This window comes from Notothenia rossii, assembly GCF_949606895.1.
Source record: "Notothenia rossii genome assembly, chromosome: 9".
Lineage (NCBI taxonomy): Eukaryota > Metazoa > Chordata > Actinopteri > Perciformes > Nototheniidae > Notothenia > Notothenia rossii.
Window position 1 is genome coordinate 72,400,144 of NC_136907.1, and position 25,195 is coordinate 72,425,338.

At 41.0% G+C, this 25,195-nt stretch overlaps 2 protein-coding genes across 3 annotated transcripts; both read right to left on the reverse strand.

Moving 5' to 3' along the window:
- Window positions 1-391: 391 nt before the first annotated feature.
- On the reverse strand, window positions 392-3,915 carry LOC307018052 (small ribosomal subunit protein eS8). The gene is made up of 6 exons (XM_079648110.1): window positions 3,863-3,915; window positions 2,660-2,766; window positions 2,315-2,414; window positions 1,926-2,101; window positions 1,338-1,467; window positions 392-546 (listed from the first exon to the last, which is right to left on the reverse strand). The coding sequence occupies exons 1-6, from the start codon at window positions 3,864-3,866 to the stop codon at window positions 437-439; spliced, it is 627 nt and encodes a 208-aa protein (XP_079504236.1). The 5' UTR covers window positions 3,867-3,915; the 3' UTR covers window positions 392-436.
- A 6,532-nt stretch (window positions 3,916-10,447) lies between these two features.
- Window positions 10,448-25,053, reverse strand: hectd3 (HECT domain containing 3). Of its 2 annotated transcripts, none has more exons than XM_079648942.1 (20): window positions 24,716-25,053; window positions 23,947-24,386; window positions 19,365-19,618; window positions 18,854-18,989; window positions 18,479-18,600; window positions 18,161-18,274; window positions 18,001-18,083; window positions 17,214-17,379; window positions 16,928-17,009; window positions 14,993-15,175; window positions 14,388-14,440; window positions 14,117-14,285; window positions 13,511-13,624; window positions 13,328-13,417; window positions 12,527-12,733; window positions 12,165-12,294; window positions 11,503-11,577; window positions 11,266-11,344; window positions 11,091-11,162; window positions 10,448-10,727 (listed from the first exon to the last, which is right to left on the reverse strand). In XM_079648942.1, the coding sequence occupies exons 2-20, from the start codon at window positions 24,304-24,306 to the stop codon at window positions 10,643-10,645; spliced, it is 2,574 nt and encodes an 857-aa protein (XP_079505068.1). In that variant the 5' UTR covers window positions 24,307-24,386; window positions 24,716-25,053; the 3' UTR covers window positions 10,448-10,642. The 2 variants fall into 2 exon arrangements, with proteins under 2 accessions (XP_079505068.1, XP_079505067.1); XM_079648941.1 differs by having other exon boundaries at window positions 17,214-17,394.
- Window positions 25,054-25,195: the final 142 nt, after the last annotated feature.

The following is a 25,195-nucleotide window of genomic DNA, read 5'->3' on the forward strand; positions in this document are numbered from 1 at the left end:
AGTCTATGAAATCCTGCAGCCTTCTAGTCCAACGTGAGGTATTTAACTCACAATCCCTACTGACATGAAATACTGTTTGAGAAAAAACACTAATGGGTTTGCCTGATAAACCGACAAGCTCTTATGTAAACCTTCTTTGTTTGTATTGGAATCACACACAAAAAATGCTGTAATTGGGATCAATTAGGTACTTCTTATCTTATATATCCTCAAACCATGTTTATCAGATGAATACATGACAGTTTTAGTTTAAACCATTCTGGCACAGGCCATAGAATTCTGTGTGAAGCAGGTCAAACAAAACCTATGGCTGCCTGTGGCCAAGATGACAAATTCAATGCAGTTTTCTATCACTACTAAAACAAAGAACCAGTAACGAGACAGCAGACAGTTGTGGGGCTTTTGGATTTTATTGACGTATCAAACAGCTGAACATCTATTTGCCTTTCTTGGCCTTGATCTTCCTCAGGTAGAACTCCAGCTCCTTCCCTTCCAGGATGTAGCCGTCACACCTGCCGCACTGCCCGGGTCTGGATGCAATGCAAGCTGCAGGAGGAGAGACAACATGTCAGCTGAGGGGAACAAATGCTATCAAACTGTCCAACACCTGTCTATTTTACTGGGATCCCAATCCCTATGGCATTAATACTTTAAATGACTCTCTTATCATACTATAACGTTTTATTTAAATAAGAGAAAATTAAGGATTTGTTGCCAAACGCCCATGAAAATTGATGTCTGTGTAGGTAACAGGTCTTTCTCAGAGTCACATCATCATCACTTTCATTCAGTAGCAGAACTGGACAGAGTTATCTTCATTGAGAGACGTGCACCGGGACAGACATCACTTTATAGAGGCGTCAGGGACATTTTCTACGATTAGTTTTCTTGGTGGTAATTTAAGCATTAGTTTTCTTCAAAGACTACCTTACATGCTGCCTCTGGAATAGGTTGAATATAGCCTCAAACCTAGTGCAGATTATTCCCAAAATGATAAATTGGAGATATCCTGCTGTAAATTTAGATTCTCAATTCGTCATCCTTGAAAGTATATATTTATTATATTTCCCATATTTCATTTGAAATGTTCTTCAAATGAAAAATATCTTGAACTCGAGTAACAAATAACTCTTTTGACAATATGACATTTGAGATGTGTCTTTCAGGAGTGGGATTAACTAGCATCACATTTTGAGGCTAGAAGTATATTAATAAAAAAAGTGTACATTTCGTTAAACTATTAGGTGAAGTGCTTCCAAATAAATTAACCAGTGATGGAATCCATGTAATGATTTTAAGGACCATCACTACAGGAGACTACAGATGTTCAGACTCACCAAGCAGTTTTCCCTGCTGGAACTGCTCCTCCAAGAGGGGGCTGATCTTGGCCGTCTTTTTGCGCTCATCGTACTTCTTCTGGGTCCTCTTTGACCTCTTCTTGTTCAGGACCTCCTCTTCCTCAGGAGTCTTAACAATGGAAGGAAAGCCCATTAGCAGGATATTAACAGAATTGCGGTGCATTTCTGAAAGATGAATCTTACATGCATAAAAATGTACTACTCATTACAGGAGTCCTACAGGAACTGTTAAATAAGCATTCAAATAAATAATCTAAACAGAAAGGTTTCCGTCTGTTTAGGACTTTAGGAGCAAGGGGATGCATGTAACAGGTCTTTCTCAGAGTCACATTATCATCACTTTCATTCAGTAGCAGAACTGGACAAAGTTATCTTCATTGAAAGACGTGCAAACCCCGAGAGTATCACGATGTGGAATTACTAGAGGTATCTTTGTGTGGCTTTAACAAAACAGATGCATTCTCTGGCCCAAGTCACATAAATTAGGTTAAAAACTGAAGTCAGTGCCTGAGTTCTGATTCCCTACACACAGCAAGGGGTATAGGAAATGTGTTTCCTTCCACTTACGAGCTTGGCTCCCTTCTTGCGTCCCAGAGGAGTGGCGAAGTGGGCCTCGTACCACTGCCTGTAGGGAAGAGAGTCCACGAGCACGATGCAGTTCTTCACCAGGGTCTTGGTTCGGACCAGCTCGTTGTTGGAGGCATTGTAGACCACATCAATGATCCTGGTCTTACGTGTGCAGCCTGTGTACACAACATAAAGGGCAGTTAGTAAAAGCAAATGACTGCTCTCTTAGGACCTGTTAGACAACAATTACTAAATAAAACTTATAAATGCTAGGCAGAGGAAACAGATCGTTCTCAGATGTCTTTGATATCAGCACTTGCATTCAGTAGCAGAACTGGACAAAGTTATCATCATTGTAAGATGCCTTTAGTGAAATAAAACAAACTTACACTCAGAGCCCCATGAGAAGTTACCGACATCCAGCCTCAGAGCACGGTACTTCTTGTTCCCACCACGCACCCTCACTGTGTGGATGCGACGGGGTCCAATCTAAGAAAAACAATGAAAAAAGACAAATGTTAGTTTTGCGGTTTCCTAGGATTCAGGTTATCCATGAGTTAAGATTGTATTCTGATGCGTTGAAGCGTGTCAGAGTAACTATGACATGTCCTGGCATTGGTAAGTCAAGAACTTTGATCCAAAACGGCTCAAAAATGACAAACCTAAGGTCTCTTTTTCATCACCCACACTTCAACACAAGTTGGCCTGAAGCAGGTGATCACCGTTTTACTCACTTTTGTGTTTGCAGGAGGGCGTCCAAGCTCATACTTCCTTTTCTTGTGGTAGGGCTTGCGTTTACCGCCGGTCTTGCGGCGTTTATGCCAGTTATCCCTTGAGATACCTTAATAAAAACAAACATGGATAAAGAAACAGGTTAGATCACCACAACTCACAGGACTATTTCCACAGAATGATTTGCTATGCTTGAGCGTCAGTTCTCCAAGGTAAGTTTTCCTCAATTGAATTTGGATCCGCTTATGAGTTTCATCATGTTGCTCAAGCATAAAAACATTCAAATGATGCAAACAGATTGACATTTGAAGCTTGTTTAATGGACTTGCTCTTTGTGCAAATAGTAACAAGGAACACGTCCAAGTGCTATCAACTGGTAAAATAAAAACAATCTGTATCAATGACTAGAAATTATACATAGCCCTTTTCTACATCCAGTGTATCCTCTATTCACTTTACTGTTCTAAATTAACTTCAAAAGCTCATGGTCAAGCTGGATTAAAGGAAATGTATGATCAAGAAGCTTACGTATGCTAGAGTAATTCTGCCTCAGAACTTAATAGACAAGTAATAATTATCTTAGCTAAATGTGGTAGCAATTTCCAAATCTGTTAAACATTGTGGCCTTTCAAGAACCAGCATGTACCTCACGTGTCAAAGATACACTTCCCATTGCCGTTCACGTTGATCAGACATAACAAACAAAACCATATGTTAAATACACAACTTCCTTCTCAAATAAGCATACTTATTATTCGTTGTTTTTGTGCAGCAGCGTGTCAGGCTCACTGCCACCCTGCTAAGCTAACTACTACTAGCATGCTACAGTTAATTCGCCACTCTATTGGCACAGTTAAAACGTCTCAACGCTTTTCATGAACGGTTAACAGTTCAGTACACACATCTGAATACTACTGAAATAAGATAAATAGCACCAACTATCAATAGTGTGCCATTTTTAAACACATTTCAGCACCAGAAGCCAACTACACTGCCAACAAGGCGGCCATCTTGGAGCCCTTCACACAGCCTTTTCAGAATACTTAAATAAAATAAAACAACTCGAACGCAGTCAACAAAGATCCAGCTACATATGTTCAGATAACATTTAGCTGCAGTATAGCGAACCATTTTAGATAGATATCTTGGTTAAAACATCAGATGAACAAGGATTCTCCCTCCGACCAGAGCATGAAAACACGTACCCATTCTCAGGCGCCGGCTAGAAAGAGGAATCGCAAAGGATCATGGGGAGGTTTGAAGCCACGTGAGCTCGCGATACTTTGCGAGATCTTCATCTGGGCGAGGTTTTGTTGTCCACAGAGAAGTATCATCGCGGGTGTTGATGTTATTGCGGATTAATGATCAATTACAGCGATGGACATTTCTGGAAAAGTAGCACCACTGTCATTCAGAAATGCTTTTTTACATGAAAAATAATGCATTCAAAATCCAATTTAAGTAAAAGTACAAAGGTAAAAGCAGAGGTGGTTGACGTTTCAGATGTTGACTTCAGTAAAAATAGAAGTACCAGAGTGACACTTTGTTACAAAAGTAAAAGTAGAAAAGTATTAACATCAACATATACTTAAAGTAGCAAAAGTAAAAGTACTCATTATGCAGATAGGTGCATTTCAGAATAATATGATATGTTTTGATTATAATTATTGATCCTTAAAGTCTTATTGAAGCTGGTAAAGGTGCAGCTATTTTTGAATACCCTGTAAACTGCAGGGTAACTTGAGAATTTAATCCAGGTGTAACTAAAGTTATTATTCAAGTGTTGATTCCCATTATTATTAATTCAAATATGTAAACTAACTATAGGTACAAAATAAAGTACACGATTTACCTCTGAATTGTAGTGGTGCAGAAGTACAAAGCAGCAACAATTTGATATTCAATCAAAGTACAAGTCCCTCAGAATTGTACTTAAATACAATACTTGAGTCAAGTAGTGACTTTACACCACTGAATAGCACTAAAATATACTACTAAAATGAAAATAACTTTTTTTACTTTACAGATAAGAACTTTATTATAACTGAACAACTGAAGGATATTTTATGAGCTCTGAATGGTTCAAAATGTTAAACCAGCTGTAGAATTGTGGCTGGTGTGAGGAATGTGAGCATGTGGTTAGGGGTATTGCCAAGTATCTGGAACAAACCATGACATGCATGTCCGCTGCAACTTTTACTAATTTTAAATTCAGACTAAAGACTTTTCTTTTTGCCGCTGCTTTTAATTAAACTATTCACATCTCACACTGCACTGTAACTTATATACATATACCTGTGTTTTTATTATCTTTGCTTTTGGATGTTTATAATGGTTTTACACTGCACTATTTCTTAATGATCTTAATGTCTTTCATTTTTCTAAAGCACTTTCAATTGCCTCGTGTTGCAAGATGCTTTATAAATAGCCTTGCCTTGTTGGTATCCGAGGAATGAGACACACCCGTATGCTACAGGTGAACAGAGACAAACCAGGACACCGTTTTTCATTCTTAATCACTGCGGAGTGACAAACGGACTGAAAAACAGAGGTTCACCTTCAGACCAAACAACTTCCTCTGAGTTCTCCACACACTGAAGTTGAGTCTGACCAACAGCACTTCAAGTGAATGTAAGTGAAGTCAGGAGGAAGCGGAGCAATGACTGACTGTTCTCCCTGTCTGCTGTGTTTTCAGCTTTACTCAGAGACAACATGTCTTCCAGACCAGAGGAGGATCGGTCCGCTCTGTAATGACGTCTTTATAGATCCTGTTGTTCTGTCATGCAACCAAAGCTTCTGTAACGGCTGTCTAAAGCCTGTGTGAGTGTTTCAGGAGAGAGATCAGAGCGCTTCAGAGGCCCTTTGCACTCTGCACTCTGAAGAACTCCAACTCTTCTGTCTGGACCTTCAGCAGCCAGTGTGTCACATCTGCAGAGGATCAGAAACACACAACAAACACAGTTTCATACCCATCAATAAGGCTGCACAGGTTCTCAAAGAGGAGCTCCAGACATCTCTGAGTCCTTTAAAGGAGAAGTTAGAGTCTTTTAAAGAAGTTAAAGTGAAGTTTGATCAAACAGCAGGACACCTGAAGGTCCAGACTCATCACACAGAGCTGCAGATCAACAAGCAGTTTCAGACGCTTCACCAGTTTCTAGAAGAGGAAGATGAGGCCAGGATGGCTAAACTGAGGGAGGAAGAGGAGCAGAAGAGGAGGATGATGGAGGAGAAGATGGAGGCTGTGAGCAGAGAGATAGCAGCTCTTTGACACACAGTGGCCGTTTCTCAGTCTCGAGGATACTATATTTCAAGGATGCTCATCAAGTGGCGCAGCAGGACCGTTTCAGTGTCCAGCATACTTGGAATTCCACCGAGGCCGCATCCTTGGTTTGCGGAAAATTTCGAGGCTGCGCTGCACATGGGTAGACTTCGCGTCCTTAAAATCCCCACAATGCTTTGCGCACGGACCAATTAAAAAAAAACCTTGCGGAGAATGGCTGAACCGACGCAGCACACATTTAAATGTAAGTATGTAGTGGCGTAGAATATGTGTTGATAAATATGTTACTTTGTTACATTTGTTATCACCAAAAATGTGTTCCGTGAAAGTAAAGCAAATTCGATAGACATCGTGAGGTATTTATTTTTGGTACAGTTTATGTTGAAACCGTTAGAGAGAGTGGCACACTTGTTAGGCTGTTCCATTCTTCTTTGTTTTCTGAAGCCGTGGCTTGGAAGCATACTTCATTCGTTTCTGAAGGAAGTGACTTGGTAGTACGCAACTACCAAGCCAGCATCCTCGAGATTGAGAAACGGCCACAGTCAGAGCCCCAGAGGAGGAGCTGAGAGCTGAAGACGTCTCCTTCCTGCACAACTACAAGGCTGCAGTGGAGAAGCTGCAGCGCCCCCTGCTGGAGGATCCAAAGCTGCCCTCAGGAGCTCTGATAGAGCCGGCCAAACACCTGGGCAACCTCAGCTTCAACATCTGGAGTAAGATGAAGGTACCCTACTCTCCTCTCATCCTGGACCCAAACACTGCTAATCCAAACCTCATCCTGTCTGAAGATCTGACCTCTGTGAGATGAGGAGAGTATCAGAAACTTCCTGAAAACCCAGAGAGGTTTGATAACTTCTGCTGCGTCCTGGGCTCTGAGGGCTTCAACTCAGGGACTCACAGCTGGGACGTCCAGGTTGGAGACAGCACATACTGGTTACTGGGTGAGTTAGCAGAGTCGGCTCAAAAGAAGGGAGACATATGGTCTGAATTATGGAGAATACATTTCTGTGATGGTGAATACTATGCAGGGTCACCATTAGATCCGCACACTCCTCTCAGAGTGCAGAAGAAGCCCCGGAGGGTCAGAGTGAATCTGGACTAGAACAGAGGAGAGTTGTTGTTCTCTGATCCTGATACTAACACACACATACACACCTTCACACACACTTTCACTGAGCAGATGTTTCCATACATTGACATTGGTGGTGAAGTGAATATATTACCAGTGAAGGTGTGTGTGACAGTGGAATAACCAGTGTTGGGCAAGTTACTTTTAAAAAGTAACTAGTTATAGTAACTGCTTTCAAAAAAGTAACTAGTTACTTTATTAGTTACTGCATTATAAAAGTAACTTGTAACAAGTTACTTTACTTTACTTTAAAAATAATAACAATAACATTGAAAATGAAATGCTTTCACTGGTATTTTGCTGACTAGTTCTCTGAATGCAACAGACTCGACCGTTGCGATGGGCAGCATGTCCTCAACAACATACCTGGCAATCAATCTGTTTAGTTGACTCTGGGTGACATGTGGCGATTTAAAAAAATCGTTTTTTGGCTGTTTAGATGGTGTTGCTCCATCTGGGTCACTGCCGGTGGTTGAGACAGTGGGGCCTTTGGCGAATAGTTTTATAGCCCCATGTACATTAGTTAGTATAGGTGCTTCAGGAGATTGGCATTGCTGTTATTCGATGTGGACAATGCTTTCTGTCCTGCACACAGTTTAAATGTTACCGTAATATTTTTTGCTTCCTTTATCCCCACAAATTGAAAATAGTGGTTATATTTCCAAGTTGCAAATGCGCTGCTGCTCTCGCTGATACTTGCATCTGGCATTGTGTGTGTGTGTGCTGGTGGTGAGCGTTGCCGGGTGTGTTAGCATTAGCAAGTGTTTGTGTGTACGTGTGTGTGTATTTTCCCCATAAGGCAAGACCCGCCCAACTCTGTCTCTGATTGGCTTACCCTGAAATGTTACCCCGCGTTAACCAATCATCACTCCTCGCTGTATTCGCCTGTAAATTACATCCGCAGGGAGATTCGGTTCAGTTCCATCACATAATGTAACGCACCCATTTAAATCAAAGTAACTATAACGGCGTTACTCAATGGGAATAGGTAACGAGTAACGCTAGCAGTTGTCACAGACAGTGGTTTCGTTACACTGACGCGTTACTTTGTATCGCGTTAGTCCCAACACTGGGAATAACGCAGCTAAAGAGGATGGCTATATCAATGATGGTGTTTACATCTTAAAGATTCACTGAATTGAACCACTGGAGCTGCACCTGTCTCAATTCTTGTTACTTAGTTTTACAATATACTTTTTGTTTTGAATTGTCAATCTTTATGAACCTAAAATACATGCATTTAGCTGATTTTCGTCCAAGGGAAAACGTGGGTACAACAACAAATGGTAAGAATCATGAATTTATTAATTACAATATGGTGTTTCATTTAGAGGCAATAAGGGGACAAGTTTTCTTCATATGTCAAATGATTTAACTCGGTGTCAGAACGTAATGCTGGGTTGGTTTAACCTTTTCTCTTTTATTAACCCTTTCACGCATAGAGGTCACTACAGTGGACAGCTATTCAAAAGGTGTTTTCAAAAGGTGTTTTCTTGTATATTCATATTTTTTTTGGAATAGTTGCACCATCAGCCACTACATAGGACCCTATTGCATCATCCCATACACTGCCACTCATTGGAAAGTCAGTGCAAGTGCATGATACATCTCTCAAACCAAGATGGACGACAGACCGCCAGATGGACCAAGTTACCTGCTGATATCCTGCCAATCCTTTCATGGAAAGCGCTCCCTGCAGGTATACAACATTTGGTGACATCAAGTAACAACTAAGGAATCATATAATTCATAAATTGTCAAAGTATTTATTTTATGTTAGCAGGAAATCATGATTATTTGCCTGTCCACTAAAGTGGACGTCATGCATCACTGGCTATATTTCAACTAAACTTCATACTGTTACTGCTACTGTTCTTCTTGAAAATACTTAATTTGCAATATCTTTTTGGGCCTTAAATATAGATACTTAAGTCATTATAATGTGATTTTAAGTTTGCACATCTTTATTTATCATTTTTTCAAATGTACAAGTTTTCAGTTTAGACTTTAATGCATACAGACCACCTGATTTGACATATAAAAGATTTTTTTCCTAAATTTGAAAAAACTAGATTAAAAAAAACTAAAGTTAAAATCTTGTTTTTAATGCCCGAGAGCAATAAAAACACTTGGTAAAAAAAATCCTGAGTGAGGCTTTCATAATTCATGCATGAAAGGATTGTTGCTCATTTTTTATTTGTGTGTGATGGGTTCCAAAATAAAATAAAAAAAATGTATCCGATTGAATGTTTGAGCAACCATTCATTTGTCAGCTACAAACAAATACATGTTGAATTCTAGTTCAGATTAAAAAGTTTCCAAGTGTGAAAATCAATAACTAAATAACTCAAATATTTGCATTTTAGACAAATGAAATAAAATACAAATAAACAGAGTTATAGGGATTACTTTATTAAAAATAATATAAATATAGTGCTCAGGTATTGAGGCTTAAAGGTGAGGGTTGAGATTGGTCCACTACTGATCTTATGGCCCTTGGCATACATCCATCTTCATCCGATTTTTCTTGTTTCAACATGTTATCATTCTGTGCATAGGAGTAGGTTTCAGAGCGTAACACTGCACACCATTTTTGACACATATAAACTACTGTTGTGTGATTGCAAGAATTACAGAATAATAAAATCTACAACTATGATGTCAGTCAAGATAATCGATTTACTGCGGGGGCAAAAGGCATTATTTTTCGCTTTACTTTTGTATAAATAGGCATCCAAAATGTGTAGAACTGGAAGCAGCAGTAACAACAACAAAACTTTGAGCTCTGAAAATGCTAATATTCTCATTATATCCTTAAATTAATCCTGTTTCAGTTGCAGAACAATACTCATCCAAACGTTGCCCTCATATAACTTTTCAAGCCCGCCACAACCTCGTATAGCAACTTCAAACACATCCATTAATTTAAAGTGGACCTATCATGCTATATTTGAATAATATAGGACCATACCTATATAAAAGGCATATTTATACTTCTTTATTTTTCAAAATACCAAACAGATCACGCATTTTAGCCATTCCTCATTTCGCTCAATTTAACACTGTCTTTGCATGGGCTGATTCTGTGAGAACAGCACCATCTACAGCCCTGGCATATGTACTACAGCGTCTCCAGCGCTTTCGAACGGCAATGTCCGTGGCTGTCTCCTCCTGATTGGTGGAGTTGGCCCAATAGCCGTAGCGCCACTTCTGTGACGTCATAGAAGTGTTCAAATCTGGATCAGTCTGTATCAGATCCGTTGCAGCCCCTTTTTAAGAGATTTGGGTATGGAGGAAAATAGAGAGGGTTGTGTTTTCTGACACTTGGTGAGTTCCCTGGAACTCCGGGGACACATATTCATGTATAAAAGACGTACAAAGGTGCATTTTGCATGATAGGTCACCTTTAATGTTTAATTCAAGAAACAATAAAGTCATTTCATGTTTCCATAGAGTTCTTTATTATATACAGCTATGATTGATTGGCAGTTGTGTCGATATGTGGATACAATTGGCGAGATCTTTCTTCATTCATCAGTGATTTGAAAAGTGTTTGTTCGGGTAAGCAGCAAGAGATGATCACTCTTCCCAGGGGCTCATGTCGGTGTCGATGGCCACGCAGTTATAAGCAGCGTAACGCAGCTTCTCCTCACAAACCTTTGCACTGCAGGCACAACAACAGCAGAGAAAAAGGATGGGATGCAAACATGTCACATTAGTGTCAATACAAATATGTTTTAATTCATAAAAGCTCAGACCAGTTCCACAAAACACCAAGTTCACAGATTAAACTAACTTTAAGGGATTCACTAAATATAAGACAAAGAAAAAAAGTGAACATTTGAAGGAAACCCCCAAGAAGAAGACTTTAAGGGTTTTTTGTGCAACCAATTTTATTTTTAAGAAGAAATTAGCTCACAGCTGGTGTTTAACTTAGTGTCCTGCTATAGCTCCACACACAAGTGCACAGTAAACACAACTGTACAGTAACAGATTTTGCAGGAACAAACACATATCATCAGCGTACCTTGGGTAGTTGGGTAAATACAGAGTGCTGGAACAAGTGGACGAGCGTGGAAGTGCATCAGTTGTTTCCATGCTAAAAGAGAAAACAGAGAAATGAATACCATCTTTCTCTATTGTAACGTTCTTAAAGATCCGTTTTTGAAATCTACAATGACATTTTTTGGGGATGCACTCACCCTTTATCAGGAAAGACGTAGATAGGCGCAGGAAGACGACTTCTACCGGTTACAAACCTCAGAAACCTGCTGCGATCCTCTGAAAACAGGGTTTAAAAAGTCAGTCAGTCAGAGTTTACATTTGTATTTTTTCAGCCTAACAAATGCATCCAAACACTTCAGGCTAGTTGATATCACAAGATGTTGAATACAGTAGATATGCTCTGTAGAATATGGAAGAACGAACAGCAAACTGACCATTGGTGAAGCTCGTCAGTGCGTCCCATAAGTACTGCACTCTGACGTCACTCATTTCCAGGTCCTCATAGCGTGCTGGTGGGGAGAAAGAAACAACATTAATGCATTTTAAATGTGTTATTTTTGGCAGTGTTTGTTTGAAGATGATCAAAAATCGAGCGTCTTCAGCTGTTCTGATTTTTTTTTCATAGATGATTGTATGTTGATCTGAATAAAAGCTTCTAAAAGAATAATTCTGATACATTGCTAGTTTTAATAACTTCCTCTTTGGATTAACCTCCTAATACATCTGTTTAAATAATCTGCTTTGCTTGTTAACATCCCTTTTGACAGATGTGATGTTACTATCACATGTTTTCCAATCTTAGAAATAGCAATGTTCTTTTAACTCAATTACATTTTTAGACTGAATTTGCAGTAAACAACAATTATTCTTAAGATGTGTCTTTTTGAGCTTGTTAGCATTCTGATGTTTATCAGGCATATAAGCATCAGCTGGTTATCACTAAGCACAACTACAGCTGAGGCTGATGGGAATTTCACAAAAACAAAGTATTGGACGATGGCGCTAGATTAAAAGTGTATAAATCACTCAAGTTATGACAATACTCATCGATGGTTTCTAGCATGGCACTAAACGGACGGTGTCACTGAACACTCACTGAGTCGTTTCAGGGCTTCCACAGTGATCTCAGGGTCTCCACACACTTTCTTCTCCACTTCCTGCCAGGTGAGCATGTCCAGCACAGCCTGAGGAACGACCTTCAGCAGCCCCGCCTGCAAGGCTGCGATCTGACACACACACACACACACACACACACACACACACACACACACACACACACACACACACACACACACACACACACACACACACACACACACACACACACACACACACACACACACACACACACACACACACACACACACACACACACACACACACACACACACACACTTCAGGGAATTAGCTGACTTTGGAACAACTAGCAGTGTGAAGAGTGAAGAAACGCAGTCCCACCTGCTGCCTGCTCTCCTCCAGCCGAGCTTTCTGCACCAGGCGGACAAACTCGCTGCGTTCCTCGTAACCAACGGCAACATTACTGCCGCCAGGGATGAGCTCCACCATCTGGCCGTCGCTCAGCAGGGTGGTGTAAACCAGCTCCTCCCCAAACCTGAATTCATACGTCTCTTGGTCCATGTTCTCCATGGCATCCAGCAGGTTCACCTAGACACAAACCCACAAGTAGCTTGAGACAGTGGCTAGAAAAGTCCGGATTAGTGGCTACATGAGACACTTAGAGACTGTGTTCGATATATTGTAATGCAGAGAGAGGAAAGATTAAAAAGGGTGTGGCATGAAGTATGGCATTTTAACGCTAAGTGCAGAAGAGTGGGTGAGATACAGTAAAATGGATACTTCCTTCTTTGAAAAGTGTTTGTTGTAAATTTCATATAGAACATTTTTGCTGAGTTATTAACATTACTTTCAACCTTGTTTATGAGCTTTTCTGTTTGATGTTTAGAGACACGTATCAGCAAAAAGATGAAGACTGGTTCGGAAATAGATTTGAACTCAGTGTGGTCCGGGATCTGTCAATCTGAACGCGGCCAGAATTCTTAGACAAAAACACGCTGCCGGCTTTTTACTAAGCATATCTGTATTTTAATAGTTGATTCCCAGACTCAACAATCTCAAAATGGAGTCTATAAAATATAAATCAAATATCAATCTCTCTCCTACCAGTGCTGTACAACTCAGTCTGCAGAGCCTACGTTTGACATTCAATGTTATCAGGTGAAATCATTTTAAAGTCCTCACCAGCACAGAGTCTACAGCGGGGAAGTCTTTGTTCCAGCTGACTGCCTCTCCGGTCAGCTGCTTCCACACGAGCCCGGGTAGCGCCAACACCTGGGGGGTCGCACACAGAGGGAAATCCACTCTGAGCATACATTCATTCTTACTTTATTGCCATACAGTTCATGGAGAGCAAACGGCACTCACCAGGAAGTCTTTTCCTCTGAGGGCCGCTCCCATCAGCTGGCCGATCCACTCGTACTTGTTGAACTCTCTACAGGACGGGTTGGGGACGTAGTAATCTCTGGCCTCTAAGGAGCCCTGAGGAGCAGCAGGTGAAGGAAAACAAGTGTTGATTTATTTGTATTCAGTATTAGTTAGGGGTGGGGGAAATAATCCATATAGCATAGTATCGATACTTGAATGTGTATCGATACAATATCGCCACGCAAAGTATCGATATTTTATGATATAAACTATTCATATTGCAAATCCAAATTAAAGTTTTTGGTAACAATTGCTTTTTCAATCCACTAGATGGTGCTGAGGTTTTTCTTGTGTGGTCATAGCCATGGGCAGGAAGTTAGTCAAAACAAAGATGGAGTCAGCAGATAGATAAATATATATATAAATATATCGTATCGCAATATTTAGCAAATCGTAGAATCGCAATACTGTTGTATCGTGGCTTAAGTATCGCGATATTATCGTATCGTGGGGAGCCTGGTGATTCCCACCCCTAGTAATCGTCCTGTACCAATTATACTTTGCTAACATTTGTATTTTCTGTAGCTGGTGAGGGTGAGGTGTTACCTGGTTGGACGTGCGGCTGAAGAAGGGCAGCGGCATGGCGCACTCGGCTGAGCAGGGACAGAGTTCCTCCGACATGTCAGCCAGGCTGTCCCGAAACCCTCCTCCCTGATCGATGATCCCCTCGGCGATGAACTTACACTCCCACCACTGGTCGTACCGCGCCGGCCATCTGGCAAACACAGAGGAGAGAGACGGTGGATTCAGATCTCAATGGTCTTGTGATTCAGTCAAATTCAGGTAAAAGCCAAGATGAAAGGCTATAAATACACACCTGTAATCCAAAGTCTTCTCAAATTTGTCAGATGGCTTGAGGCCTTCATACACCTGCAAGGAGAACAATGGAAATCATAAAGCAACAGTGACAGCTCCCACAATGCATCAGAGACAGACAGACAAACTGAATAATAATTCCTCAAACCATAATCCCTCCCCGAAATGTTTGATGGTGAAGTATTAGCACACAAACATACCAACACTTAAATTACTCATTATGCAGAAAAGCCCATTTTAGAACAATTCATTGGATTATAACTATTGACCGATTCATTTAGGTGTCGCTTTAATGTTGAAGCAACTAAAAGTAGGGTTTATTAATTAATAGAAGTATAAACTAACAGCAAATAGGAAAGTACTTTAAGAAGTCAAGGCAAGTTTATTTCTATAGCACTTTTCAACACAAGGCAATTCAAAGTGCTTAAGACATTAAGAGGATTAAGAGAAACATATTATTAAGCGCTTTGAGCACCAGGAAAAGCGCTTTATAAATGTAATGTATTATTATTATTATAAAATGGCATTTAAAAACACTTTGAACATTTAACAGTCCAGTACTTGAGTACATGTACTTAGTCCCTTTCTATATAGTGTATAGAGTACCTGATTGAGCACAGCGTTCTTGCAGCTGGGGTCCAGAGAGGGGTTGTCTCGGTGCTCCATGGCCAGCCGGCGGTTGATGTAGAGTGGGGGCATGAAGTTGGGCTTGCTGGTCTCAGAGTCCTTCAGGCACTGAGTGATGAGCGCCGAGCGCCGCTTGGACAGCAGCAGGAACTGCTTTATGCTCTACAGGAGCGCAGGAGAAAGACATTTCAGAGTTATTTCATTATAATATTCATTAAGTAGAGATGCACTGAGAAATGATCAGAATGAACAAATAAAGCATTAAAATAAAATAAAATATTTATAGAAGTTGTAGATGTTGTCAAAACAGCATGGTAGCACAAACTATAATATCTGTTATGCACTGTTTAACACTACTGGAACGGCCTTTTTCAAACCAATGTTCCTATGAATACCCTTTATTTAATAAGGAAGACCCCTTGAGATTGACATATTATAATGATTAATATAATAATAATAAAAAAACAAAGATTCAAATTTACATTTAATAGACAATAGATGTTAACCTGTTGGTCTTTATTGTGTACACAGGGGCACTGAAGGAATAACATGTTGCTTATTGTATATAGCGTACTGCAGTGGTCACCAACCTTTTTAAGCCCAAGATCACCGACCTCGGCCTAGGTGAAAGGAGAGATCTACCTATTGCAGAATTGAGTGGAAAAGAGCGCCCAGATAATGCTTCCAATTTGAGGCTTTTATATAGGCTAATTGCATCTGAGTTACTCTTACAATGAAGGCTCCATAATCAGCTCACGGCATATAGGCAGGGGTAAAGTGCTATTGAGGGGCGGACCTCACCTCCTCAAGGGTGGTCCGGGGGGATGCTCCCCCGGGAAGATTTTTTTTTAAATATTGAAGTTGAAAGCATCAATCTGGTGCACTTTGAGAGCAACATGAAGAGATCTATGGATACATCTCTCAACACCCATATGAAAGAGAACTGTAAAAAGATTTTCTTTTTCTTTATGGATATTTTACAAATCACATTAAACTGTATTCTTGTTTTACTGCCATATAGTAGGCTATTTCATACCTGTTTTTCATTTATTCTCTTATTGTTTGTATAACTATAATGATCATATGAAGGTGTGCCGCGGAAATAATCTTTTGAATAATTTGTGACAAAACTGTTCTAAACACTCAAGAGTCCTTTAGCTCCCCTCAAGAGTCCTTTAGCTCCCCTCAGTCTGACAGGGGAAGACTCTCCTCCAGCTTGTTGTTTGAAACAGCTCCTTATGTCCGTTAGTGCAGCTAGCTAACCAGATGCTAACATCACGGTCCCCGCTAGCACCGGTCCCTCTCTCTCCCTCACTCCCTCTCTATCACACTTAATGCGCTATCGCCACACACACACAGAGCCGTGCTTGAATGACACAAGCACACGTGTATTTCCATGCAACTCTCTGATTGGTCTGGTGTGTTGCCTCTGTTGCGTTCACTGAACACGGGAAATTACAGTCCTGCCGTCGTCTCTTGTGTCATGATGAGGTTCACGTAAAGCACGGTTAATGTATATTATTATTGAGGTGTCTCAAATATACGTCAATCAAGTGGCACTTGCTAACGGGGTGATGGATGATAGGTTTACATCTAAAAACGTATTTTTCAAACATTATTATTTTTATTTTATTTTTCTTTCTTTTGTTACTTTTTTTTTTACGGTCCGCGATCTACCCCCACCACACTCGCGATCGACTGGTTGGCGACCACTGGCGTACTGTATATGGAGAGAATAATGATAAGTACTAATAAGAAGCGCATGAGGATATTCAATAACACATTTATGAGTTATAACCAAACTCTTTCAAAATGTTGTTTCACTGCAAATAAACAAAGTAAGAGCAGCTACTTCGGGCTTCATTATTATTCATTGTTCGTCTTGCATATATTAAAAGCTTCACAAAGACTCACTTTGATCTGGTTGAAGGTTCCCAGACTGTAATCCCAGGCGGGAACCAGGTGTGGGATCAAGCTGTCCAGCAGACAGATGAACCTGAGAGAGAGGACACAACAACAACAACAACAACAACAACAACATTGAGAAATGCTTCATGCTTAGAAATCAAAGGACCTGTCAAAGCATTGCATCTGACTTTTCATTTCTGACATTTAAACCACTTTGGAGTAAATGTATTGCACCCATTTGATCAGATTTTTACAAAAAACAGCTCATTTTGGGGATGAACATGAAGTGTACCTCTGTATGACGAGTGCTCTGTGGTACAGGACGTCGGGCGTGTTGCCCTGCAGGCGGGGGTAGCGCACCAGGTTGGAGGACTGGAAAACATCTGCGTTCAGACCCAGGTCTCTCTCACAGGACGACTTAATCTTCAAGCCTCGGATCCGGACGTCTATGCCCTCATCTGCAGGATCAGAGACTTTATTTAAGGTTCACAAAAACACTTTAGAATCTTTTGATGTCTTCAAAACCTGGAAAAAAAGACACAAATACATAACAACAGGGTTTACCGATCGATTTCATACAGATATGGGACTTAACCAGGCCTGGCCATAATAGTATATATATATATATATAGACATTTAATTGGATTTATTAACTTACCTGTATTTATTTAATCGAAAATAAGATGATTGATTTTCACTTGTTCCCTCTAATCCAGCGCATCCAAGGCATTGCAAGTGGGCCGACCAAATCATTTGCAAAACATTAAGATTTGTTGGGAAACATTTTCATTATTAAGAATTTTTTTCCCTTCCTTTCTATTTCTCAATCCTCCTTAGCAACGGTCATTACAGCCCTTGACAACAGTCTGTACTACTGGATTTACAACGTGTCACATGTTCTGAATTGAACAATCAGAACTTTATTTAGCCTCCGTATTGTTTATGGTTGAATGTGGGCTGCAATTTTTGTTTTCGATTCTTAAGTGAGTTGAAAAAGGTTTGGAACCGCTGCTCTAATCCAAGCTATATTGAATTATTGTTCATCTGACTTTACAGAGAAGCCTGTTCAAAAGCCTTACCTCTACATTCCTCAATCCGAACCTCAATCACAGGCAGGTGAGCCGTCATATCCTCCAGCACACACACCTCTCCAATCAGGTTGCTGGAGGAAAATATAAATGATTATTATGAACGTCTTTTGGGAAATATGTTGACAAATATATTGTTGAAGAGGCTCACTCGTCTATGGTGACGTCACTGAGCTTCTTCAGGTTGTCTCCCTCTCCTCCGTACACTGTGACTCTTTTGGGCATGTAGTTATCATCTGTGGAGTCTACCGTCAATATCAGCTTACTGGAAAAGCACATGATGTACAATAAAAGGCATGTCCACAAGAAGAATTCATTTGAGATGAGATTAAAATACTTCATAGATGAATGACCAGGAATTCAATCCTGTAAATCCTAAAAATACAAGCTGACATCACGAAACTCCTTTTCAAAAGTTCAGAGATTAGATTACAACGTGTAAAATGCTGAAGACCAGCAGCTTCCTCACTTCACCACGGTGCCTCTCCTCATGTGCAGGCGGATCCAGTGCTGGCCCTGCATGCCGTCGCTCTCCCAGAACGTCTCAGGGTCGCCGTCCGTCAGGTAGCTCGCCCCCCCGCTGGGATCCTCCTGTCAGCAAATAACAAGGTACGTCTATGAGAAAATACCTTCACCGGCTGACTCTTAATTACATCTTTTTAACAGGGACTCAATTCAAAGTAGTATATTATGAATAATCTCTGACAAAAATGCGTAATCATCGAGGTGAAAAGCAGACAGAAACAACCGACAACCAGACCATTTCTCATATGAAATTCAAGACATACATCTCAAGAACCTACAAACTTTTGTACATTTAATACACACCACCAAAAACTCTCACCGAACATGAAGAAACATCGATGCTGGTGACGCACTGCTTCACGCTGCCCAGGTTCTCGTCCTCTTTCCCTATGTGGTCGTAGAAGTAGTGCACCAGGTCCTCGTCACACTCGTATGACCAGGTGGGAGGAACAAACCTTAGAGATTTGAAGGAGAAAATAAGCTTAATGGGAAAATCTGTAGCTGTATAATCACAAACAGGGATTCTCTGATCTGACTCAAGCCTAGGGCTGCAAAGATTTGGTAAAAAAAAAAACTACTAATTTTGTACTTGGGATATGATTCTGGGGTTGATGAATGTTTTCAGCATTAAGACATATTTTTAAACATGATTTCTTATGTGTGTAGAATCATATTTGTAGGTTAGGATATCAGCTCGACAATACTTAAAACATTTGAGCCTTTAACAAATATTGTGGTTCCTGCGATGTAAATATTGCAACAGTCCATACTGCGATTTGGATAACATTATTGATTACTTGTGCAGCCCTATTCAACACAAACATGCTCACCTCAGCTTCTGGACGGCAGAATCATCACACTCAGCGATCTTGGGCTTGGAGCCGATGTGCAGGGCGTTCTCCACCCCCACCACCTGCTCCCAGCGGTTGCAGGGCTTGTGGTCGTATCCGAAGAGCTGCTGCTGTCGGCTGATGGTCTCCGGAGACTCCACCGGCACCAGCCTGTCCCCCCCCTCCGTGTGTTTGCACACCAGGATCCAGCCCTCCTCCAGCTCCTGGCCCGGACGGTGCTCCTCCAGCTGCTCCTGGAGACAGACGGGGACAAGTTATGTCAACATGTGTTTTCAGACCCCATAGAAAGTCATCCAAATGTAATTAACAGCTGATACGCCTGTAAGAAGGGGGAAAAGAACAATTGTTAAGATCTACATCAATGTAGTTCTTCTTGTTGTCCATTTAACAAAATACATCCGAAACAGCCAAACTGCAACTCTCTCTGAATAAAGCCTTTGTTATTAACTTCACACCACATTCAAAAACGAAACAGACCCACCACTTCTTTTTTAAATATATGTATTTATGTTCCTTGTTCACATTGCAAATTCTTTTTTATAATGTTTTTTTTCACAATATTGGCTCTTGTTTTCCTTTTTATTTCTATTAATCTGTTTATGTATGAACTAAAGCAAATTCTTGGTACGTGAATCGAACTTGGGACTTAAAGGTCCCATGTGATGGCCATTTCTACTGATAATAATTCCATTGTTGAGGTCTACTAGAATAGATTTATATTGTTCAATTTTCCAAACTCACATTAGTTTCTCATACAGCATCTCTGTATAGTATGTGTATTCACTCTCTGTCCTACATGGCTTGTTGGAGCTCCTGCCCCCCCACCTCCCTGTGAGCCAAGTGGCCGTCTGCGAGACAGAGAGACACAGCGAAACTCAGCCCGAACACAAACACACCCGCAGCCTGGCTGGGAGTTCGTGTGTGTGCCCAGAATGAGGTCCGCGGTGTCTAGCCGACCCCACATCAGTGAGCCGGCTCACAGTGTCCCACTCCTCGCAGCAGCGAGCCTCGCAACATCCCGCCGAGTGTGTGTGTGTGTGAGGAAGTCTGCGGATTGGTCCAAACGTAACGGTTCCACGGATTGGTCAATTTGGACCAATCTGAGGAGCCGTTACGTTACGTCACCAGTGTTTCCCCTATATAGAAATAGTGGCAGCGCAGCTGCTGAAATATGAGCGCCGTTGCTAGGGGGCGCCAGCCAGGTACCCAAAAAAAAAAAAAAAAAAAATTTTTTTTTTTTTTCTTTTCTTAAAATAATAATAAGTGGCGACTCTTTTTCATTTTTGATTGTTTGTTATGTGGATTTGTAGTATTTGTGTTACTGTATGTTCAATAAAGGTGTATTTTTGCTAAATCTTGAGACTAGGATTGTAGGATGTACTAGGCAGGGCCAATTTCTGGCATAGGCGACACAGGCGGTCGCCTAGGGCGCCAGATCTGGGGGGGCGCTGCGCTGGTATCTCTGGGAGGGAAAAAACATTTTTGACTGTTGGCGCTCATCCAAATGTTCGACCTTGATGTAACAACATTCATAATTAAGTAAATGTAACACCCTTTTCACCCCGGTTACACGTTTAATTTGCCCTGTACGATGGGCGCTGTAAGTGATGAAAGTGGGGGATGTTGGCTTATCAGGCGCCCGCAGCTCACAGCCAAAGTACGAGCGTGGTAGCGAGAGAGCGAGCAAGGGAGAGGGCGCACCGGTACCGGCGCTGTTGTTATTAGAATCTGGAGTTAGCTGCGCTAACGGATATAAGAAGTAGATGTTTCTACAACCAGGGTGGAGGAGAGCTCTCCTGTCAGACTGAGAGGTTCAGTGAGGTAAAGGACTCTGAGTGTTTAGATAGTTCACTTTAGTCTAAGTTATCTCAGTGGGTCTCAAACGTTTTTGACCACAAATTATGTAAACACATATTTCCAAGGCACTCCTTTATAATTATTAGGATAAATAAAAACAGGTTTGAAACCATTCCAATGTATACTGTAGGACAGTTAACCAAAAATATCGTTTAAAGTTGGAGAGATACAAAAATATGCATAAATAAATAAATAAATATTAACTAGGTTAAATAAGATATGAATGAACAACAAAAATAAAATAAGCTACATTTATTTGTTATTGGCTATGGTAGGTTATTGGTTATGTTCATATACTTATTTGATTATTAAAATCTAAACCGATCTTTTTCATATGGGCGTTTTAGAGTTGTGCCCCCTAGATCAGGGGCCGTATTCACAAAGGATTTTAGGGCTAAAAGTAGCTCCTAACTGGCGAATTTAGGAGAAACTCCTAAACATAATGGGCGTGTCAGTCTTAAATTTAGGACTCCTAATTTTATTCACTAAGAGCAATTCACAAAGTATTTTAGGCCTAAAAGTAGCACCTAAGTTTAGGAGAGCTTAAAAGTCCTCGAGAGGACTCCTAACTCAGTAAGACCTATTCACAAAGAGTCTGAAAATGGCGGCGAGACGAAATGTTTTGGAGACAATGGAAGACTGTGAATTGATCAAGAGATATAGGCAAAATCGTGAGGGTATCAAACTTGTTGTGGAATTAGTGCGGGATGCAATAATATCCCCAACTAACAGGAATAACCCGATTAGTCCGGAAATAAAATGTTTGGCAACAATACGATATTTAGCAACAGGGAAAATGCAACTTTGCAATGCCGACGATTTAGGAATATCGCAACCATCAGTCAGCCGTGGCATAAACAAAACCATCAACGCGGTCTCTAGACCACATATCATCCAACAGTTTATCCAGTTTCCTTTGGACAATCAACAACTACACAGGATCAAAGCCAACTTCATGGCAATTGCAGGTATGCCCGGTGCGGTCGGTGCTATTGACGGGTCGCACATAAAAATAATTGCGCCCTCAAAAGATGAGGACGTGTTCGTCAATAGAAAGAAAGTACATTCCATCAACACGCAGATTGTTTTCATTCATCATGATAGGGGGGCTTTAACGGCGGTATGGGCTGTTATTGAAAGTGTTTAAGTGCTGGAAATATGCTCATTGGATAATACTGTAGATTGCGGGGTGCTTTTAATTGCCTCCTTGATTTAATGCAATTTACGTATTTTTTTGTTGTTTGCTCTCTCTCTTTAACGTGCATATACAACGTCATTATCGTGGTCTGCACAAACTTGTCATCATGCGTGTATTCTGCTAACTGCACTGTCCATAACTATTTGATAGGAATACATTTCTAGCCTAGGCTATTTCCTTGTTTTAGTGGGCTCGTTTGTGGGATGTTGCGGATGAGTTTCACCGAGACCGCCTGCTCTGAACAACCAATCACCGTACTGACCGCTTCTAAACTCATGCACGAGAATCGACGTAATCCATAGCAACGGCGCGTCACTCTTAGTTCACTCTTAGTGATTTATCCTTAGTATGAGTAGGTCTCAGCGGCTTTGTGAATAACTTTTAAGAAAAAACTCCTACGTAAAATGTTTTAGCGCGAGTTAGGAGCACTCCTAGCGGTAAGATAAAATGCTTTGTGAATACGGCCCCAGGTCTCTAGTAATTGTGTGCTCAAAGTGCACCAGATTGAAGCATTTTACTGTAAAATGTTAAAAAAAAAATCTTCCCGGAGGGGCATACCCCCGGACCCCCAGAGGATGTGACGTCCACCCCCCAATTCAAACATGTTCATACAATAATGAATACATTGAAGCCATTTTGACTACTATTACCTATGTCAATAAGTTTCTGTTTTTGCAGTGTATTTGTCTTTTGTAGAGATTTTTCATTTATTCTTTATATATAAAATGTCGCCTAAAATCTCACCTAGGGCAGCAAATTGTCTAGAACCGGCCCTGGTGCTAGGCCTCAAGAGCCTTTCTTGTGCTGACACATAGAAACAAATTGGCGGGGCGCACTTCGCACGCGCACACACTAAAAGATTCCACGCGCTCCGCGCTCACATTATGCTGGGCCCACGTGCCTTAGCACCGCTGCTATGACTCCATCCTAGGGGAAACACTGGTCACTATACCCGAAATACGTCACTATAACCAAGAAGTAAACAATGGAAAATGAAAAATGTCCAACGAGGTGTTCTGGGGCAGCATAGACTTTTCTGTGTTAGTTTTACTCCCTACAGGGTGTACTTTGAGGGTTTGTGACTCTGCAGACCGTTTACTGTACATGCATAAAAAGCTACATAACACACAAGGGGATGGGTAATAACCAGAAAAGCATGACATGGGACCTTTAATGTGATTCTGATTCTGATAGACAACAAAATGATGCGTTTACAAATATGAAAATCCTGAATATTAGCCCTAAAAGACACCCATCTGTTGAAAAGTAAATTAATATAATGTAGTAGTTAAAGTAAAGTAAATATGACAGCTCTTGAGGCAGAATTAGACTAGTTGAAGTAGATTACTGGGTGGTAGTTCACATAATGTTATGTCTACTTTCCTTTATAATCCTTTTCTATATATATATTCGTTTTTTTACACATGTGCTTGCCTCTTTATTTAATAAGTCAGCCTACTATTAACACACTAATACAGTAACCTGCAAGGGGATAAATAAACGTACCTTGCTGATTTTCACCCACAGACCATGGCTGTTGCAGAACTCCTCCCCTGTGGTCCGGATGCAGGTCCCTTTCTTTGGCTCTATGTTGTACTTGCATAGCTTCTTGATGTTTGGGGTCTGGTGTGGGCTGTCAAACACGGGCACGAGCGTCTTCCCCACCGTGGAGCCTCCTCCTGAAGTTCCTCCTGTGGATGGTCCGGAGGAAGAGGAGGATGAATCCTTGCAGATCTTGTAGCAGACCTCTCTGGGAACAAAACACAGACACTGCGGCACTGCCTCGCTCTTCTTGAAGCACTCGATGCAGCGGTTCAGGAAGCGGATCCTGCCCAGCAGCAGGTGAGGGTTGTCGCCCACAGACATGATGAAGATGAAGATGGAGGTGACAGTCAGCAGCTCAGTAGGGGGCCCACAGCTGACATTACACCACTTTCCTGATGCTTCTGTCAAAACAAAGCCAACAACACAGAATATTATCGTTACACAGAGCATTCAGTGAGCAGCAGCCGCATCCTGTAATGTAATTGGATTGTTATCTCTCTTCCACAGGAGTATAAAGGCTATATTATCCTCTGATTAGTGATCAAAGTCCGCAAACAGGGAGAAAGTCTCGGCTCCTTATAAGAGCTAACGTTAGCATGCTAGCTAGGTAAATGTATTCTGAGACGTTAACGACAGCCGTTATCAACAACAACATGTTTATTTTAGAGTTAATGAGAGAGATTTAATGACATTAAAGACAAGGTGGTATTTAAAATTAAGACTGACGTACCCTTTCTGCCGATTAATATTTATAAGTGAAACTCGTCTGTCGTTCTAATCTGACTTCTTTGGATTTCTCAACGCGGAAGAAGCGCATCAGAGACTTTTGACCCTATGCGATTTCCGTCGTTTGTATTTCAAAATAAAAGTCTCAGCGCGGATGGTGAATCATCATGGATGTATAAAAAATGTTAGGAGGCTTTGAAAAAAGGGGGAAATAAAACGGCTGCATACAGAGCGGTTGGAGTGGACCGGAAAACAATTGCAGAGACAGTGCGAGAAGGGTCCAGCCGCAGCTGCAGCCAAACGGTGGAGGTTGAACCTGTAGGAAGTTGTACTTCCAAATTATGGTCAGAAGAGAGAGCGCCCACCACGTGAGACGTTGACGCAAGGATATTTAATGAGGGAGGTTACAGGCATAGGTTAGGACCGGACCTATGGTTAGGACCACATGTGGATTTATCTTTTGGACCTGACCAAAACTGATTTT

What these genes read in the sequence shown, in the direction of transcription:
- LOC307018052 (XM_079648110.1), bottom strand. An exon ending in CTTCTCATGGGGCTCTGAGT is followed by an intron (nt 2,102 to 2,314) that starts GTAAGTTTGTTT and finishes TTGTGTACACAG; the next exon opens with GCTGCACACGTAAGACCAGG. An exon ending in GCAAGAAGGGAGCCAAGCTC is followed by an intron (nt 1,468 to 1,925) that starts GTAAGTGGAAGG and finishes TCCATTGTTAAG; the next exon opens with ACTCCTGAGGAAGAGGAGGT.
- hectd3 (XM_079648941.1), bottom strand. Translation starts at nt 24,306, where the DNA reads ATGTCTGTGGGCGACAACCCTCACCTGCTGCTGGGCAGGATCCGCTTC. An exon ending in GGAAGCCCTGAAACGACTCA is followed by an intron (nt 11,578 to 12,164) that starts GTGAGTGTTCAG and finishes TCTCCCCACCAG; the next exon opens with CACGCTATGAGGACCTGGAA. An exon ending in ACTGACGAGCTTCACCAATG is followed by an intron (nt 11,345 to 11,502) that starts GTCAGTTTGCTG and finishes CCCTGTTTTCAG; the next exon opens with AGGATCGCAGCAGGTTTCTG.